Source organism: Oryzias latipes, chromosome 5, assembly GCF_002234675.1.
Source record: "Oryzias latipes chromosome 5, ASM223467v1".
NCBI lineage: Eukaryota > Metazoa > Chordata > Actinopteri > Beloniformes > Adrianichthyidae > Oryzias > Oryzias latipes.
The window spans coordinates 744,526-759,162 of NC_019863.2; the positions used below are offsets into that span (position 1 = coordinate 744,526).

The window sequence follows — 14,637 nt, forward strand, 5'->3', positions numbered from 1 at the left end:
TTAAACTATAACATCTGTCCAATACAAGAGACCTTCAGCTCTGATCTGTTTGCTCAGCTGCTGGACAGGACAAGTTAAAAATAATTAGGAGGTTCTAAGCAAAAGTCCAGTTGAGAATCTACTTCCCACCAGTTAGATTTCTACTTTGACTTTTTATTCATTTTTAAATGAATACTTTACACTTTTACTTAAGCAATATTGTTTTTAAGATAAAATAAATTTAAATTAGTAAAACCTGGAGCTTTTCTACTCATCTCATGTGATTACTAACAAATGGATACATGAGTTTCACTGCAATTATTAAGAAAAACTCTTATTTGAATGCAAATTATTTCAAATCTTTAAAAAAAATAGTTTATTAGATGTTCAGGATGAATATTTGTGAATCTATTTTGGAGAGCAAGAAGGGACATATTATTTCAAACAATTCAATCTAATGCTTGATAGCGTCACTTAAAAATAAGACATACATTATTGAGGCATTATGGATTTATTAGGAAAACTTGAATAAATATAGCACCATTTCAGGGTTAATAACCGCGGAGAAGGGAAAGTTCGTAACACAGAAAATAACTCAGCAATTAGGAAAACTGAAACAGGAGTGTTTATATTAAATTGAACTGTTATACAGTCTGACCTCAGCCCTGCAGAGGCCACATTTACATTAGCGCATAATTGAATTTATTATAACATGTTCAGTGTCTGATTTGATATTCTATGTGAAGGGTTGAAACCAGGAAGATTTTGAAAAGTCCTAGTCTGTCGAAATTCATCAATGGTAATCTGATCTTTTCTGCCTAAAGAAAACTAAACATAAAATATAACAAGTTACAAAAGTTTGTTTATAGCTGTCAAGAGAAGAAAATGATCAGTTTTCTTCCAAACTAGATTAAATAATACCTGATCTTACTTTAAACCTGGACTGGAGTAAACCAAAATAGCATCTCTGTCAAGAGTAAAGTTACGAAGTCGTCTTATCATGCTAATTACCGACATGGGGCATTGCATTTCTTTCAAGGAAACAACAGCTGAGATGTAAAACATGGGTTACTTTTTTCAGAGTTGACAGCACTGGCTGTGATTTTCAATTTGAATAATAATGCTGTTTTTTCCCTTCGCTTATTTGCTGTTTGTAGCTGCATAAACCTTGGCACTCATGATTTTTTTCCTTGTCTGTTATTCCCTGACAAAAACAACTATTAATATAAATTGGCTTGCATTCAATAGCATACCCAATAATTATGAATATACATAACTCTAATGCAAATGTATCATATCCCAAGAACAGTTGAGGAAAATCTTTTCTAAACACAAGCTATCAGTCAAAATAATACATCCCCATCCTAAATTGTGACTGATGATGGATTAAGCTCTTTCCTTATTCTGTCACGGTGAATGTCACAGGTGCGTCTCTGTGCATACATTTCCCTATTTCTTTCTAAAATTGCCCAGATGTACAGCCCGCCGTCCAGTCACACAGCGAAAGATAGCTGGTTGTATGTTCCAGTATTTAACAGGGTTGGCAAACAGGCTGATGCCTGTGTACGGGTTCTTCTTCCCACCTGTCGAGCTGGGACAGAAGTCGTTCATTCCCACATAGCTGATTTTGTTATTATGAAGAAAGATCACCTGAAGAGAGAGAAATTAGTGTTAGTTCAGGACAGCCATTATAATTTTGTGACTATAATGATACAACCAAAGATAATTACAAATAGCCTGGAAATGCCAACTTCTGTTTCAGTTAGAAACAGGATCTAAGGTGCAGCTTTTGAAAAGGGCTGAAAGATGTATTTGCATGTAATCATTGGCTCAGCAACCATTGCTGTTTAAAGCAAATTGGGGTAACTTTGACCATGGGGACACAGGAATTAACATGAATCTTTCAGCTCAAGCTGACCCCTCAAACTTTGACAGGCAGAGAAGGTGAGAAAAGAAAAGTGTGGAAAAAAACAAGCTAAGCAGCTTTATTTGTGAAGCATCTTTCAAACACAGGCATATCTAAATATCTCACAGAAGCAAGTGTTTAGTTTATAAATAAATATAACTTTGAAAAATTACTTTAATGTGTTCTTAAGTAATCAAAAGGGGCCTAACATCTTTAACTCCCATATCTGGGAGAACTTCAAACAGGTACAGAGGGAGGTCGGAGACATTGAGTCCGAGTGGACCATGTTTCCCACTTCCATTGTCTCTGCTGCTGCTTGGAGCTGTGGTCGCAACGTCTGGTGCCTGAAGAAGCAGAGAATGACGACTTTGGGGTGAGGCTGTCTATTACCCAAGCTGAAGTCACTGAGGTAGTCAACGAGCTTCTCAGTGGCAAGGCCCCGGGAGTGGATGTTGTCCGCCCTGAGTACCCCAAGTCTCCTGATGCTGTGGGAGTGTCTTGGCTGACACGTCCCCACAACATCGCGTGGCAGGAGGGAACTGTACCACTGGACTGGCAGACAGGAGTGGTGGTTCCCCTTTTTAAGAAGGGGGACCGGAGGGTGTGTTCCAACTATAGGGGAATTACACTAATCAACCTCCCTGGGAAAGTCTATGCCAGGGTACTGGAGAGGATAGTTCATCCGATAGCCGAACCTCAGGTTCAGGAAAACAAAAGTGCGGTTTCCGTCCTAGTCGTGGAACAGTGGACCAAATCTACACCCTCTTTAGTGTGCTGGAGTGATTGTGGGAGTTCGCTCATCCAGTCCATATGTGTTTTGTGGATTTGGAAAAGGCGTTCAACCGCGTCCCCCATGGTATCCTGTGGAGAGTGCTCTGGGAGTATGGGGTCCGGGGAGCCTTACTGAGGGCTCCGGAGTAAGAGCTTGGTTTGCATAGCCGGCAGTAAGTCAGACCTGTTCCCGGTGCACATTGGACTCCGGCAGGGCTGCCCTTTATCACCGGTTCTGTTCATAGTTTTTATGGACAGAAATTCTAGGCGCATCCAGGGACCGGAGGGGGTCTGGTTTGGGGACCATAGGACTTCCTCTCTGCTTTTTGCAGATGATGTTGTCCTGTTGGCTTCATCGAGCAGGGACCTCCAGCGTGCATTGGGGTGGTTTGCGGCCGAGTGTGAAGCAGCTGGGATGAAGGTCAGCTGCGCTAAATCTGAGGCCATGGTTTGCTGTCTCTCTCTGGGGGTCCTGTTTATGATTGAGAAAAGGCCGGAGCGTGAGATTGACAGGCAGATCGGAACAGCGTCTGTAGTCATGCGGTCGCTGTATCGGTCCATTGTGTTGAAGAGAGACCTGAGCCAGAAAGCAAAGCTCTCCATTTACCAGTCGATCTTCGTTCCAATACTCACCTATGGTCATAAGCTCTGGGTCATGACCGAAAGAACGAGGTCCCGAATACAAGCGGCTGAAAGGGGGGGTGAGAGGGTGAGAAGCTCGGTCACCTGCGGAGAGCTCGGAGTAGAACCGCTTCTCCTCCTTATCGAAAGGAGCTGGTTGAGGTGGCTCGGGCATCTAGTCCGGATGCCTCCGGGCACTGGGCGGAGGCCCCGGGGAAGCTGGAGGAAGTGGCCGGGGAGAGGGAAGTCTGGGCATCTCTGCTTTGACTGCTGCCCTCGTGACCCGGTCCCGGATAAGCAAAGGAAGATACATGGATGGATGGATGGATGGATGGATAGATGGTGTTCTTAATGCCTGTTGTACCTCTATAAAGCATTTTGAAGTGTCTCTGGGTGGGACTGTAGTAGTTAGATCCAGTCATATTTGCAAAATATTAAGCACTGAGTTTTATGTTTGGTTTCTGCACATTCCCCCTACCATGCAGATCACTCTCACCTGGAGGTAGCGTAGGCTGTTGAGGCCAGGTGGGACCTTTTTCAGACGGTTATGGTCCAAATGGATCTCATGGATATTCGGGATGCGGATTAAGCTGCCGTTTTCCACAAACTTGATCTGGTTAAATGCCAAGCCTAATCTGCAAAAATGGCATGCTGGTGTTGTAACTGTTATCACTCATGGGTCAGTATTGCAGAAGGTAAATTCTATTTACATTTTTCTTTTGCTATGTGATCAGATTGATCTTTAACTCAGGTTAAGAAACACTTCTGAAATATCAAAAAAAATACCCAACAAAGTTCCAGTTTGTCCCCCAAAAGAAAATACTGTTAATTACCTCAACTTTAAAACTATTTGTTTTCAAAACATTTCGGATGCTTACCTCTGGAGGTTTTTATATCTAATGAAGTCTTCCACTTCCACCTTTGCTATCTTGTTGTAGTCCAGACTCAACTCTTTAATGGATGATGGGAGGTCTGGTTGGTAGAACAAAGACTAAAAATCACCTTTGTTGACTGAAACTTTCATCATTTATTCATTTTATTCCAGTTTATGTTATACAGTGTTATTTTATTTAAGCATTCTGGGCATGAAGTTGTGATGTTTTACCTTTTGGCACAGATGTTAGTTTAGCCTCTGCTATACCGATGTAGAGAGTGGACAAACCATTAAAGGCTCCAACCTCAATTCCACTGTTGGCCAAAGGGTTAGCTCCCAGCTCTGTTTGGAAAAGCACAACATTTCTGAACATGAAAGTGTTTATTGTGATAAGGGAATTCTCTTCATTTGTGCTTAGAAAGTCAGACAGGTCATAAACATTGTCCACTGTTAAAAGACAAGTGGACTTGTTACAATGCTTATTTGAAAGGGGTTATAAAAATGATAGGAATCGTGTGACTCTCATGGTTTGTTTTTCTTTCTTTATTGAAAAGTTGGAATGGTGTTAAATTGTCTTGACTAACAAATTAATTAGATTAAAGTGAATAGTTGATTTGAATACTTAAAACACTCATTTTAATTTAGCAGACTGTGATCAGCCCCCATTTTGTTCTGTATGTCCTAATGGCTGTGCGATTAAAGCAGTGCTTCTCAATTATTTATTATTAGGAAAAAGACAATGTTTCGACAAGATCAGGAGAAACAAGAATACACAGCTTTCGTTGATTTCCCCCCCCCCCTACTGGGCTAATTTAGCACCAGATCCGAGGATTTCTCAAAATAAAAGACGGTTCAGACTAATAATAAAAGGAGTGCAGTACAGTGATCCCTTGCTATATCACGGTTTACTTTTCACGGTTTCGCTACTTCACGGATTTGCATCGTGCATTGTGTTCTGCATTCTGATTGGCTAAAAAAGTCACTCCGCTTCTTCTCTACCTGCGCGTCAATAATGTTGCAGTTTAATATGTACACGTACGTAAATCAGCTTTCCAAATTACGTACATGCAAATCATCTTGCAATTTCCTGTTTCTCTAAAACCCATAGAAAAAGAGCGACACCAACTGTCAATCACTATGTTCTTCTCCCGAACAAACACACAGCTGCACCGCGGGCTTGAGAAGGAGAAAACACTGCAGCTTCTCAGACTGAAGAGCATTGAAATACACCTGAGCCACTATTTGTCCGTTTGTACTTTGTATTTTTTTCATGATCATTTTAAATTTTCTCCCGTTTAATTCAATTACTCTCGGGTCGCGGTGGGCGGGGCTAATCTCCGCGATTTGAAGCCTTCTGTTCACATTGATGATTAAAATTATTATTTGACAGTACTGTACAGAAGTTATTTGTTGAAAAAAAAACGTTTTTAAAGTACTTTGATTTGTGAAACAAATGTTTGAGCCTGTAAAATGGTTTGTTCTTCTTTTCAATGTATAACAGAGTATTTAATTGTATAATAATTGTTAAAAAAAATAGAGGTTTCTACTTCACGGATTTTGCCTATCACGGGTTCTTTTTGGAACGTAACCCCCGCGAAAAACAAGGGTTTACTGTACTGAATATTTCTTCAGCAGACCGGCCTTCTTCCATTCATTTTCTTAACCCGCTCTATCCCTGCTCTAATCTGCGTGCGGCGCTTTCATCCTTGTGCTGCGCTTGAGCCAGAGCGCCCCGACTATCGTGTCAACCTCCTGCTATGATGACCGTATTTGGCGCTCTCTGTGTAGAACACACTGAGGAGCGCGGGGGAAAACAACCCTCAGATGCAGAGGATATGAACAGGTAGAGAGGCGAGGGAGGGGCTTTGGCTTCAAACTCTGTCAGATGGAAACATGGGCGTCAGATTTAGACGCAGCTTTCATTCCAGAAGTTGAAGCTGAGACTTTCTCTGGGATGATTTTTGGAACTCAAACATGGAAACTTGATTACCAAGTTGAACTCTTCAAAATAATAAACTCGATCTCTCCACATTCTTTGTGTCTAACATGCATTGATATACACAGACACCGCTCCATGTAGCCATTAGACGATTACTTTAGCGGTATCAAGGCCCGTACACACCGGGACGAATATTCGCCAGGCGTTTTTCGCCAGCGTTTTTCGCCACGTTTTTTGTGTTCACACCCAGGCGATTTTCGCTGACGATGAGCTGAGCGAACATGCAATTTCATTCCCTGACATTAGATGGCGCTTAATGTAAACAGAAATACTCCTGTAAACAAGGTGGCGCTGCGCAACTTTACGCTTCTTAAAGTCGCTTTTCACTCAGAAGAAGAGAGTAAGTATTTACGCGCTTGTCAGAATCATACAAAGGAAACCTGAATGTTTCAAGCACCAGTTGCTCCAACGAGGTGGAGCTGACGTTGCACACCCCCAACAACAGGTTAGATGACAGAGCCCGGTCCTATAAGCGTTTACGGAACTTCAGTACATAGAGCTCCAACAGCCACACGGCCTAACGTAGTCCGCTATTTTATATTCATGAGGGGAAAAAAACAGCCGAACCGACCGTAAAACCACCCAAATTATGCATACCCGCCCAAAGCCATTTTTACCCGCAAATTTACACCCAAAACCGCCCAATCTGGCAACACTGCTGCTATCTTCTCTTGTAGAAAAAACGTGCTCCCTGCACAGCTCACTGTAACGTTACTTTCTGTTAGGTGGTTACCTGCTCAGCCCAGTGGAAATTTCAGAATAAAAGCACTTCCGTTGCAGCTTTACTTCCGTTGTGAGTTAATGTGTTGTGTTGTGAGTTATTGTGTTGTGTTGTGAGTTAATGTGTTGTGAGTTTAATGAGTTGTGTGGTAAGTTATTGTGTTGAGAGTTAATGTATTGTGTTGTGAGTTATTGTGTTGTGTTGTGAGTTAATGTGTTGTGAGTTTAATGTGTTGTGTGGTAAGTTGTTGTGTTGAGAGTTAATGTGTTGTGTTGTGAGTTATTTTGTGGTGAGTTAATGTGTTGTGTTCTGACCCTTCTGGGCCACCGTACACTACCCCTCCCCTTTCATTCTCAAACACGTGTGTGACAGGAGACAGGAGCAGCTGCAGGGACGGCAGTTCACAGTTTCAGGCTGTTACAAACTCTGTGATAGAACAGATAACAGGAAACCAACAATGGCGCAGATTTTTTTCCAAGCACTGAGCCGCTGTCACCCCCCCGTTACGTTTGCGCCCCGGACAATTGCCCGTATTACCTGTCCCTAAAACCGCCAACACTACACCCCCTGGTGTTACATCGCCACACTATTTGAGAAGCACTGGATTAAAGCATGGCCATGAATTGCACTTATCTAGGTTAATGAAATCTTGTAACCCATTTCCTTACTTTTTGAAGAACTCTGTTCCAAGTAAGCCAAGGCAAAATTCAGTCTGACCTAACACATGCAGTTTCCTCAAGCCATCAAATGCGTTCTTCTGGATTCTGTTGATGTTGTTCTCATAAAATCGAAGCTCTATGACGTTGGGAGGTAGATTTGCAGGAATCTCAGTCAGCAGGTTGTAGGACAGGTACAACAGTCTTAGATGGTCCATGTTCTTGAAGGCATTTGGGTGAACTTTAGAGATCCTGTTGTTGATCAAAAACAGGCCCTGTTTTGGGGGGAGAAAGGGTAATAGGGGCACATTAGTCAAGGGGACATCTGAGAAAACTGTAAAGTTGAAATGTGTGTTGTTGCCTTGGGTATGCCAAAGTTGGAGTCCTGAATGGTGAAAAAAAACCAAGCAACCGGGTGGTAATAGTTCAAGACACCTACATATTCAACACTCAAGAAGTACCTTCAAGTAGCATAGAAAATCGAGCCCCTCCTCCATGCCTCTTTGGAATGTTTTGTATACAGATTACTTCCAGTTCTTCTTTTTTTCTCTATTTGGCCTAGGGTAATGAATAGCTGCCAACACAGAGAGGCCCAGCATTTTGCTTTAAAGAAGAAGGCGTTCTTACATAAAGCTTGTGCAGGCCTTTAAAGTCGTCCTCCTTGATCTCAGTAATGTCGTTGTTTTGAAGATCGATCATCATGGTATCTTCAGGAATCTTCTCAGGAACAGATATCAGACCTTTGTAGACCAAAAACAAAATGCCTCATAAAAAAATTATAAAAAAAGAAAAGATTAATCCAAGAAAACTACTGAATTGTCATGGAGGTTCAGAGATGCACTTGATTTGATTTATGTCTACATAAATAACATTTGTCAACTTCTGTTAGCAGCAGAAGATCCTTTCACTGCAATTATATCAGTCAGCGCAAAACATAAGAAAAATCTTAAGGAAGATCCAGCAAAATATTACTGGTGTTGTTAACATTGAAAGCACTGGCTATTCCGTAAGCAGACCTGTTTTCAGTAAATGGGGTCATAAGGGGGGGTCATAAGGTTGTGGTTTTTGTCGAGGAGAAGGAAGATAACAGCAGATTTGTGAGTAGTTAATAATATCTATCTAATACCTTGGTCAGAACACTGGACCACTTGAGGTGAACAACGACAGTTTGCTGGACAGTCCTCATCGTCATAATCGTCATCTTCTTCGTCATCGTCCTCATCAGAATCTGCTATCATGATGTCGTGGTTTTTCATCAAATCCATGACGTTGACAGGCTGGTATGGTTTTGTTTTGCCGAAAGACAGCAGGCAGAGCAGGAGGAGAACTCTCATGGTTCTTTTTGGACAAACAGGAAAGATCTGTAGAAAAAACAGCTTAGGTTACTTGTCTTTCTAACACACAGAGCTCACGTGTCACTCCTAATTTCACTACTCCACTACAAAATGGCGAACGCATTATGTAGTGAGAAGTGAAGGAATTTGGACATAGCCTTTGTCTTCACATTGGTAAGTTTGTTGGCATCCTTAGATGTGCTTCCCAAACTTTATTGGTGGAACGACTCATTAGGAGCAGTTCAAATGTAAAATGTAAACTGTCCTCTATGGAACTGAAGTCTTACTCTAAACCCACTGCTGTATTTCACCAAAATCCTCAGCTCTGCTTTATGACGTGGTTTTTGTTACGATAGAGGAATGAATAAATTTGGGTGGTGTCAGGCGGCATGCTTTTACATATTTACTGAGAGCGTATGTTATGGAATCTTGTCTTCTTCTGATACAAGAAGTCCAGATTCACCACGGTATGGTTTAGCCAGACTATTTCACTGCTTTTGATGCTGGATGTGCTTCTTGAACTTAGAAAGGATTCTTTTTACCACCTTTGTCTCGACAGGAAAAAAAAAAGCCAGTCTGTCATACAATCCTCTTCAACCTCTTATGCTACGTTCACAATTACAGCTGCCACCGTGTGATGGGGATTGAATCTTCCAGATTTCATGTAAATCGTTGATATGGTAGACGGCTTCCGTCAGTCAGGAAGTACATAAGACAGCATTCCTCCCCAGAAACCCAGCAAGGACAAAGCCCCAGCACCCGAGAAAACGAAGGTCCAAGCGGTCTAACTTCAGCAGGAGTCTTCATCGAATAAAGAACAAATCTATGCATCAATGCAGCATCGATGCTGTCTCCCCATTTATATGCAGGACCCTCAGTGGCCCGGATTGCAGACTGATGTCCAGTCATGGCTGGGCTCACGGTCCATGTCAGAAGCCCGCACTCCTAACGTACGATTTCTAACAATTAGACGTGGCAGTGGGACAGCAGCACGGGCTGGAGGGTGGCAGTCTGATATCAGCTGATCATCAGACTTTTTGGAAACCTTGAAGCCCTTCCGATCAGTCAATGACCGCACTGCTGCCTTTCTGCCAGCCGCTTGTCACTGGACTGCCACCGCGCAACCTCCAAATGTGCCGGGTTGGCTGATGTGAAAAAATCGTCCATTTGCAGTAAAATTGTGATTTTTCTCTAAAAACCTCTGCGTGCAAAAATGTGACTGCCCCCTCCGGTTACAAAGAGTTTGCTGAAAACTTGTAGTTAGGTCGCAGCATGGTTAAATTTTGGGATATGTGACCATAGTCTAAGATACCTCTCAACAGAATGTATTAAAAAGGAAACAGGGATCAAAGCCTGAGGTAAAGAGGCTGAATTCAGAAGCAGGTTTGGAGCGATGTTTTAAATGTGTAACCATTAAAATACCTTTAAACAATTATGGAACAAGCAAAAAGTTGGGTCAAATTTAAACAACTTTACAAACTTGTCAGCTTTTCTTTAAGATTTGTTGCCATGTTACACTGAAAAAGGGTTTGCTCAGGTTTGTTTTTGCAAATAATGAAGGAAAGGATCAGGGGGTATATTCCAGAAAGCAGGTTATGCTAGTTACCACAGTAAGTTTGAGCGGAGAACCTCAGCTTTCGGTTCCAGAAATGGAGGTATGTTTCAGGGTATGTCAAGTTCCCATAGCAACTCGTGATCTGAACATAACCTGGTCTGGAGCAGGTTTAGTTGAAGGTTAGTTTGTTTTCAGAGAGGTGAAGCAGCATGGCGTCTCCATTTGAAGATGATTTAGTGGATGAAGAAGCTCAGATAATACTTTTTCCACCATGAGAGGGTGAAAAGACCACATATGGATGTTGGAAAGAGTAACTTTTTACTTTGATCTAACTTAATTATTTGCTTCAGTTAAGATAAATCATTCGAGTTCAGTCAAACTAAAAATAACACGTAGTTATCAGACAGTCATTTTACTTTTATTCAAATGAATTAAATGAATAGGTGTAACTTTGGCACTGTTGTTAGATTGGCAGCTCAAGGAATTGTGGGATACCATTCCCTTTGCCTGTCTGGACGGATTTTGGTTTAGATAGATAGATAGATAGATAGATAGATAGATAGATAGATAGATAGATAGATAGATAGATAGATAGATAGATAGATAGATAGATAGATAGATAGATAGATAGATAGATAGATAGATAGATAGATAGATAGATAGATGGCTTTATTAATCCCACAATGGGGAAATTTCATTTCTGTGGCAGCAACACGACATTCAGAAATAATCTATATAATATAACATCAATAAAGGACATCACTTAAGTGTGGGTTATCATTTAAGTGTGGGTTTTTGACCAAATGTGGTTACTTGTCTAGCTGTTCTAATGCGTTTTGCCGAGTTATTTTACCCTGTTATGTTTAATTCTTTCTGCACCATGAGTGAGAGGGAGGAAGAGGATGATCAGGTTATTTAGCACCACTAGTGCAACTGTATGGTATAAGAACTGAAGTTACAGAGTTTGTCAGTCATTTGTTTTAATTTTATAAAAATGAGAAAATCTGCAGCCTCTAACTTAGACATATGAGAGTTCAAGAAGTACAATCAATTAATTTGTAAAAACATTTAATTGAATTGGAAAAATATGACATTTAGTCAGATAAATGTAAAGTTTGAGTTTGAGTTTGAGTTGTATAAACAACTATTGAGTTGTATAGACGTAAGAAATTAGGTTGAATAAATTTAACTCAATTACTTGTTACCAATTGAATCAATTCATTTAAGTTTTATAAGTTCATTCATTTTTTATTCCGTTTATTCCCTTTCGGGGTCACGGGCTGCCGGAGCCTATCCCGGCCACTTATGGGCGAAGGCAGGGGGACACCCTACAGTCTGTCGCAGGGTAGAATGTCCTCAATCACACACCCATTCACTCTCACACTCACCCCTATGGACAATTTAGAGTTGCCAATTAACCTATGCAGCATGTTTTTGGACGGTGGGAGGAAGCCGGAGACCCCGGAGAAAACCCACGTATACACGGGGAGAACATGCAAACTCCACACAGAAAGGTCCCCCATTGATGTTCTTTCAGGTCCCCCAGCCGGGACTTGAACCGGGGGCCTTCTTGCTGTGAGGCAAGTTGTATATATATATATACATCACAATGTAATTGGAAATAAGATCAGAAACTCGTGCGTTTTCTTTGTCCGTTATTTTTCTCCAAGCACAAACTCTTTCTTTTGCTGATGATGCAGCCGAGTTACTTTTTGATGGGCGTATAGTCTTCATCCGCCATCATTACACATCCAAATCTCAGACTCCATCTCACTGATTTTCCATGGTGACTCCGGAAATCTGCGACCTATTGAGAATGTCTTTATGTACTTGACGTGCACGTGCATTAACCAAGGGTTACCAAGTGGAGCGTAATTACGCTAACTCATATCCGGTTCAGGAGGATTTCAGCCAGTGTTCAGGATTAAAGTCAGGGTAGTTTAAACATGCTTCCTGGAATACCCCCCTGGTGCTTTTTAGTTCATATTTACATCCTCCACACAGTATGTTAGTATATTCTTTTTTCCTCTATGGTGGCTTGTGTTAGGGTTAAATTGCCTGACTTTTGAAACTGGGTTTAGAATAACATGACTTACTTTGTTGAATGAAAGACTTTGACATTTTTGATTGTTCCCTTCATTAACCTCAACTCAACTCCTCCGCAACACATCCAACCATCGAATGAATAAAATAACACTGAAGTGAGCATCTAACCTTTTATGGGTACTTTTTAACTAACACTGGCTTTATTTTGTGATAAACTACAGGTTCTCTCTTATTGACTCACTTATCAGACATCATTTAGCCAGTGGTTTATTTATTCCTTTCACTGATTTGATATGGTTGGGATGTAGACTATTGGAACCAACCTCCTGAACTGTTGGAGCTGTTCAACAAAGTAGGCTTGAGCCCAAAGTCACTCGTACTTTTTCCCCCCTGCCCCCTTTTATCATCTGATTAAAGAATGCATTACTACAACAGAGCATTAGTTCCCGGGCTGATTGCTTTCAGAATGGGCTTCTCTTATTTTCTGCTGGTGTTTCCATGAAGCTATAAAAACTTCCATTGGAATTAAGTTTTAGGGCCAACATAAATGTTAGTCCAGCCCTCACCCATTCACTGGCTGCAGTGATTTACAGAAGGATTCATGTATCTCTGTCTGTCACACACTCACAAAGCTGGCAGAGAGGCTGAGATTGCTTTGGTTGCGTGCTTCTGCCAGCATTGATGGATTCTAAGCCCCTCAGCTAAATGTTTGGTCCCCCCACAAATATGTGGTGGTGGTTGAACATCCTGCTTTGACAGCTCTGTTCCTCCACATGAACACATTTACCACAAACACAGCTCATTTCTTCATGGCTGCTGGCAGCTTGGCAGTCGGTGTTCGTGTTACATTTCTGCTCTTTCCATGTTGTATAGTGATTTTCCCCCTGACACTATTAAGCCTTGAACACCAACATCATTAATGTTAATCCCCTGAGCTCAGCTATTTGTTTTAAAGAGGAAACACACAAAAGACCAGATCCAAAAGCCCTTATCCGAAATCTGCTTTCTCTATAAAGACTTTCTCCATGCCTGCTTCCACAGACATTTGGAATAGCTTTTAGTGTGCCTTAATGTAGATATCATCTTTAAGGAAATCACAAATAACTGCTTTAAACACATAGTAAAAAGATGTGTACGTGCTGAAAGTGGTAGACAGTTGACATGCATTGTAATTGGTCTCATTGAAAGAAAAATCTTCTAAATCTGTGACTTCTCTTTATTTTTAATGCGCACTGACATTTTTTAACGTTTGTGGCAGTTCTTGAATTTATAGCTGACGAGTTGCACTGACAGCATCACATGGAATTTTACTTTATTGGAATTTTGGTCGAAGAAGTTGCAAGTTGAAGATAAATAACAAGTAGGTTAGTTATAAAACTTTTTTTTCTTTAAATCATAGTCTGCACTTTCTGAATGCTTTTAAAAAATAAAACCACAAAAAGAGATTTGAGGGAAAGGTCTTTACTCACACTGCTGCACTGGGCTGCCTTTTTCACTCCCATCAGAAGCATTTAAACTGTTTCAAATCAGTAATATTATTATATCATTATTAAGCGCCGACAGTCTCCTACCTTTGCTCTCAGGTGTGTGTCTTTCCCGATTTTGACTCCCTGGCAGGAGCAGATGTTCAGGCTTGCAGATAGATCTTCAATCTCAACATTCCCAGTAAATGAAGATCAGCATCACCGTCTTGCTTTAGATGGAGAAAAAAAAAGTTTCCTGAACACCCCCACTGACAGAGACCCTCCTTTGTCAGATGAGAGGCTCTGGCGTCTGAGTTACTGTAGCGTCTGTACGTCTCAAAACTATGTTTGAAAGGACCTTGGTCAGCCCTGAGTCATGTCCTTTTTATCAGGAGCTTTGAAGTGATGCCAGTGGCTTCAGACTCCTGCACACTCAGGTTTATATGGAACACACTGGTATGTCTGCCCCTCCCTTCATGGCTCATTGCCACATTCAGTGTTTTACTGTGTTTCCTTGTTAATACTCACCACACTTAGCTCCAGTTGGCCCCTAACAGAATATCCATACAGCTGCAATTTTCTTTCTATTCCTGTTTTTTTCCTCTCGTTGGGACTACCCTTTGTCTGCTGGTAGAAATCTCTGTGCCGGAATAACAATCACATTGTGCAGATTTATATCAGATTGATTGTGCTTCATCATACACTGTTACAT

At 41.2% G+C, this 14,637-nt stretch overlaps 1 protein-coding gene across 1 annotated transcript; it reads right to left on the reverse strand.

Annotated features, from left to right (window-relative positions):
• Positions 1-471: 471 nt before the first annotated feature.
• Positions 472-14,349, reverse strand: aspn (asporin). The gene is made up of 8 exons (XM_004086122.4): positions 14,034-14,349; positions 8,654-8,888; positions 8,155-8,267; positions 7,589-7,802; positions 4,383-4,493; positions 4,156-4,249; positions 3,774-3,912; positions 472-1,629 (listed from the first exon to the last, which is right to left on the reverse strand). Exons 2-8 carry the CDS (start codon positions 8,859-8,861, stop codon positions 1,429-1,431), a joined length of 1,080 nt encoding a protein of 359 aa, XP_004086170.1. The 5' UTR covers positions 8,862-8,888; positions 14,034-14,349; the 3' UTR covers positions 472-1,428.
• Between the last annotated feature and the right edge of the window lie 288 nt (positions 14,350-14,637).